The following is a 6,140-nucleotide window of genomic DNA, read 5'->3' on the forward strand; positions in this document are numbered from 1 at the left end:
GATCTTCGTAATTATCTTCAAAATTTCGTATTTATCCGCGGAAACTTGACATTTATCTTTCCTTGCGAACCAAGCGTAAACCGTCATGCGGCTTACGGGCTGTTGGTTAAGAAATCGTAAGTTGGGCTTCGAGTCATGTCTTAGGTCCCTTTGGGCCGTCTTCCGACTCGAAGCGTTTATTACGGCTTCTTTCGATAAAGAACAAACTTTCCGCGGTTTTTACGGTAAAGTTTGATCGATAACTTAGAATGGCGGGGAATCGTGAAATGGGTTCGCTACGGTCTTCAGGAGATAGCTTCGAAGGGTAGACAAGAACGCATGGACTAATGTCGTATCGACTTTTCGGAAGAGCTCGGTCGCTACGTAGCGACCGAGCGCTCGATTCGCTACGTAGCGACCGAGCGCTCGATCGCTACGTAGTGACCGAACTTTGGTTCGAGCTTGGTCGCTACGTAGCGACCGAGCGGAACATGTGTTCGGTTGCTGCGTAGCGACCCTCTTCGAGCTCTTCTCCGATGACTCACGTTTCTTCAGCAAAGCTTTTTGTAAAGAAGAATCTATTTCGAAAAAGTATTTGTTGAAGAAGGTTTCTACGTTTTCTTCTTCGGGGATTTTGACGTTAACTTCGTTGCAACCGTTTTCGACCCCAACAGTTGGCCACCAGAACCCGGCTTGGAGGATCTTGGAGACTGTCGTGAATGTGGCGAAGTGACCTGCATAGGAGGAACCATGGCAATGATGATGGATCCCTAGAATTTCGGATTCTGGAACACATCTTCTGAAGATTCCGTCCTTGCAATGTCGGTATAAGTATGGTTTATCCCAAATATAATGCCTCGCCTCTCTTAGGAATTTCCTCTTCTCGTTTCCAGTGACTTTAGTGGTTCCTTTTCAGCTGTTAGGAAATTCACAATCTCGGTGAACCAAGGAAGGTGAGAGTAACTCTTCTGAATTACAGCAACGAACTGATTCGTGACGTTCGAGCATTTAGCAGTCGTGCTCAAGGACTGTTCCGTGAAGCGTAGATCAATCGCGTTGACATGTTCCACTGGGTGTCCTTCATTGAGAGCAGTGTCTTCCTCAACCTTCATCCTTGATAAATGGTCTGCAACTCCATTCTCAACCCCTCTCTTGTCTTTTATCTCGAGATCAAATTTTTGGAGCAAAAGAATCCATCTCAAAAGATGATGTTTAGCATCCTTCTTTGTGAGCAGGTACTTCAAGGCCGCATGGTCTGTGTGCACTATCACATTTGATCCCACCAAGTAAGATCAGAATTTCTCGAACGCAAAAACAATAGCCAGAAGCTCCTTCTCGGTAGTTGCATATCGGCACTGAGCCTCATCCATTGTCCTACTTGTGTAGTAGATCACGTGGAGCTTCTTATCCTTCCGCTGCCCAAGCACTGCTCCCACTGCAAAGTCACTAGCATCTGTCACGATCTCAAAGGGAAGGTCCCAATCTGGCGGTTGCACAATTGGTGCACTTATTAGAGCTCCCTTGATGGTGTGGAAAGCAGCTAGACACTCGCTGTCAAAATCAAACTTGATCTCTTTTAAGAGCAGCCTGGTTAGTGGTCTTGCGATTCTGGAGAAGTCTTGGATGAACCTCCTGTAGAAACAAGCATGACCCAAGAAGCTTCTGATCCCCTTCACTGTTGTTGGTGGTTGCAAGCTCATCATCACTTCAATCTTTGCCTTGTCAACCTCAATACCCTTCTCGGAGATCTTATGTCCTAGAACAATCCCGTCTCTGGCCATGAAGTGGCCTTTTCCCCAGTTGAGCACAAGATGTTTCTCTTCACACCTTTGGAGTACCCTGCACAAATTCGACAAACAAACATTAAAGGAGCTTCCATAGACGCTGAAATCATCCATGAAAACCTCCATTATGTCTTCGATCAGGTCAGTAAAAATCGATATCATGCAAAGTTGAAATGTAGCTGGCGCATTGCACAGGCCGAAAGGCATTCTCCTGTACGTTCCGTATGGGCATGTGAATGTCTTCTCCTGATCGTCTGGATGGATAGGGATCTGAAAGAAACCTGAATAACCATCTAAAAAGCAGCAGTATGGGTGGTTAGTTAATCTCTCAAGCATTTGGTCAATAAAGGGAAGTGGAAAGTGATCCTTTCGAGTAGCAGCATTCAATTTTTTGTTATTGTTCTAGTAGGGATCAATTCATTCTTTTCTTTAGTGATGACAGTAATCCCACCTTTCTTAGGTATTACATGAACAGGGCTAACCCATTTACTATCAGATATAGCATAAATTACACCAGCCTCTAGAAGTTTCATTATCTCTTTCTTTACAACATCTTTTAGATTCAGGTTTAACCTCCTCTGATGTTCCACAGAAGTCATTGATTCATCTTCTAGGTGTATCCTATGATATTGCAGGTATGTCAGCTAGTGAATATCCTAATGCCTTATGATATTTTCTAAGCTCACATAAAAGCAATGCAGTTTCCACAATATTAAGTTCATAGTTCACAATGACAGGATATGAGGAATTGGGGCCCAAGAATGCATACCTGAGTCCCTCTGGAAGGGATTTGAGCTAAACCTTCGGAGCCTTCAGCACGCTCCAAGGATCGTCGAGCTGTCTTGACGGATCAGTCGAGTTCACTGGGGAGGTTGTTCCTGTTGGATTGTTTGGGTTGTTGTCGTTTGCCTTCCCCAGACTTAGACATGCTACCATCTACTCCATACTTCTTGCGGAGTCGAGCATCTTGGTATACCCATCAGCATCAATGTTCTCGACGTTCTGCTCAGCCTCAGCTCTTACCATTGCGAGTTCGAGTGGATCATCTGTAAGGATCTCCTCGATCATTCCTTCATGGGGTTCCAGCGGATCAATCCCTTCATCCACCACAAAGGTTTTTCAGTCCAGTATTGGTTTCTTAAGCAACTCATTCATTTTGAACTGCATCACGATGTCTCCTAGATGGATATCGATCTTCCCTTGCTGCACATCAATTATAGCACCAACAGTGCATAAGAATGGTCTTCCTAGGATGAGAGGATCCTTGGATTCCTCCACGAGCTCCAGAACTACGAAATCCGCAGGAACAGTGGCGTTCCCAACTCTTACTTGGAGATCTTCGAGGATACCGACTGGAGACTTGACTGATCTGTCCGCGAACACTAAGGACATCCTGGTTGGTTTGAAGTGCGTGAATCCCAGACGTCTTGCCACTGAGTAGGGCATGAGGTTTACGCTGGATCCCAGATCAACTAGGGAGCAGGAGAAAACTGTCTTCCCAATCTGGATAGAGAGAACAAACTTGCTAGGATCTCCCAGCTTCTTTATCGGCCTGTTCTGAAACACTGCACTGCACTCCTTAAGGACAATCATGAATTCACAATCCTCGGATATCTTCCCTGAGATTAACCCCTTCAGAAAGCTGCGCATAGAAGGCATCATTTGGATCGCATCAATCAAAGGAAGCCTGACGGTCAAGTCTTCCAGCATTTTTCTGCATTTCATCTCCTCTCAATCCTTACGAGTAGCTTTCGCTGTAACAGGATATGGAACTTTGGGAACGTATTCGCGAGCAGGAACAGGTTCTGGGGATGGGCGAACAACTTCAGCTGGCTGCTCGGTTTCAGACGGATTGACCTCAACCGGTTGTTCCTCCTCATTGTCAGCTGTTGGAGCATCCGAGGGTGGCTGTTCGGTTTCCTTCTGCTTCCCTTTCTTTGCCGCTGTGAATTACCTCGGTGCTGGATCGGACTGTTGCCTTCCACTTCTCAGCCCAACTGCATTCCACTCCTTTGGGTTTTTGTCTGTTTTTCCAGGAAGTGTACCTTGCTGCCTCTTTAGACTTTCAGCGGTTTGAGCAATCTTAATATCCATCTGTCGCATGTGGCTGGCAACGTTGTCGTACTTTGTGCTCAGGTCATTGAACATGTGGTTCATTCTAGTGTTGAGGTCAGTGGTGACCTGATTCAGTGCCTTGCCTTGCATCTCCTGGCCTTGTAGTAGCTGTTGCATCATCATGGCTAGACTTTTTAACTCATCTTGCGGAGCAATCGTGGCCGCTGGAGTAACTTCCTGGTTGGTCAGTTGTTTATGATTCTGGAACTGATTGTGCTGAGCCTGGCTGAGGACATAGGTTTTCCCTAGGTGGTTCTGGTTGTACCCCTTTTGGAATCCTACGTTTTGCCCTTGGTTGTTCTGAGTATTGTCAGCCGGATTATCGAGCTTGGGGTAGTTGTACAGATGTGAATTGTTTCTCACGTTAGGGTTTGGGTGATAGTTCTTGAAGTGCCATCCATGTCCATTAACGTAATTGACCTCATTTTGATCATCCGCTGACTGATCTGCTTCCAAAGTATTGTTCGCAGTTGCCTTATCCTGAGGAGATTCCTCCATGATGAAAACCTGGTTTTAGTTGCTCTTAATCAGTTGATCAACCTTGGCGGTCAGCTCGTCGATCTTGCTGTTATCGATGCTGTTCACCTTGTGGGTGCGATCGCTCTCCCTGTTATTATCGGATGAGCTTGACGCCATGTTTTCAATCAGCTCAAACGCCCCTTGCGTTGATTGGGTCATGAAATCTCCCTAACAGGCTGAGTTGAGGGCGTTTCGGTACTCCCATCCTACACCATCATAGAACACTCCAAGGAGATAGTCATCCTCAAAACCGTGATGTGGGCACTCTCTGCGGTAGACGTTGAATCGTTCCCATGCATCACAAAAAGAGTCGTCCACCAAATGTTTGAAGGTGGCAATCTTCTGCCTCAGAGCTGCTGTCTTTGACTTCGTGTAGAAGTGGCTAAGGAATTCAGATCGGACCTGCTCCCATGAAGTGAGTGATCCGGTTGGTAGAGAATCTAGCCAGCGAGCAGCCTTCCCATCATAAGAGAAAGGGAACAGTGTGCATTTGATGTAGTCTGGTGGTACTCCGTTTGCTCGAGTGAAGCCGCACATGATGTGCCCTTGGGTAGTGCACCAGGCAAAACAGACATGCATGGCTTGATCATGAGAAGCAGTAAAGATATATATTCATTGTTTGACTAATATCTTCCAAACCACGAGGCTTCAACGCATGAAATCACTTGGAGAATGTTCTCAACTCAGTTACAGAGCTCCTCGAAGACGAATCAGATCAAACGGAGTTCATATGTGATGGTTATGCCATTTACAAATCAGGTGATCTTCAGTTCTCGGGAATTCAGACCACCCGAGAAGCTGGAAATGGCTAACCTTCTTTCTGATGAACCAACGACCAATTCAATCATTCCAAAGGTGATTATTCATGTTCTAAATGTCCAAGAAAGTCTTGGGCTTGATGGTTTACAAAAAAAATCAAAAACAGACTTGTTTGGGCCAAATGGAGAAACCGATAAAAATTGGCTAAGAAAAAAAGATGAATTTTGACTAGGCCTTAAAGAGACATGTCTTGGCCCATATCAGGAGTACATTATTCACTTTTCAAAGTCCTGGTCGTGGCTATATCAAGAGACAGTCCAAGTTTCAGTCAAAGACTTTATTTAGTCAAGTCTTTGTTTCTATTTTCAATGCCTTGTTTTTAGCACATTCTTCTTTGGATTTCTACAACTTGTAATCCTATAAATATGGCCTATGAGCTACGAAATAAAGCATTCATTTTTTCCTTTTATTTGATTTTATCTCTTTGTTATTTGTATAACACTTTTCGTTTCTTGGTGAGGTTATCTCCGAGTAAACAAATCTCTATTTCGTTGGACTTGTGCGTCATATCAGACAACATTTAGAAATCTTTCTTTTGGTGGCCTTGTGAGTCATATCAAGCAGCAACTGAAGTCTGGTAGTATCATTAGGCCATCCGCAACCCATTGTGTCACCGTTCAATCCATCAGTTCTCCCTTTTGGCGAGTTCATATCCCTTTAGTCCAATTGAGTGATCCTTCCCTATTTTAGGGCGTATCAAGTGGTATTAGAGCTACTCAACCGGTACTATCTATTCATCTTCTCATCTTTTATTTTCTAAACAGTTCTTCTTCTTTATATCTTAAATCCGGGCAACTACATTACCTATCACCGTTCTTCTATTAAAAAATAAAATAAAATATAAATTACTTAGAATGACTCCCATTATACTAAGAATTACTAGACTTATTCATATAAAATCGTAATTACTAGAATGACACAAGC

At 44.3% G+C, this 6,140-nt stretch overlaps 1 protein-coding gene across 1 annotated transcript; it reads right to left on the bottom strand.

Moving 5' to 3' along the window:
- Nucleotides 1–2,882: 2,882 nt before the first annotated feature.
- Nucleotides 2,883–3,473, bottom strand: LOC106308550. Its single transcript, XM_013745704.1, has one exon. The coding sequence runs from the start codon at nucleotides 3,471–3,473 to the stop codon at nucleotides 2,883–2,885; it is 591 nt and encodes a 196-aa protein (XP_013601158.1).
- Nucleotides 3,474–6,140: the final 2,667 nt, after the last annotated feature.

The sequence above is a fragment of the Brassica oleracea genome, chromosome C8, assembly GCF_000695525.1.
Source record: "Brassica oleracea var. oleracea cultivar TO1000 chromosome C8, BOL, whole genome shotgun sequence".
In the NCBI taxonomy this organism is placed as follows: Eukaryota; Viridiplantae; Streptophyta; class Magnoliopsida; order Brassicales; family Brassicaceae; genus Brassica; species Brassica oleracea.

Coding starts and splice junctions, on each gene's coding strand:
- LOC106308550 (XM_013745704.1), bottom strand. CDS start 3,473: ATGCTGGAAGACTTGACCGTCAGGCTTCCTTTGATTGATGCGATCCAA.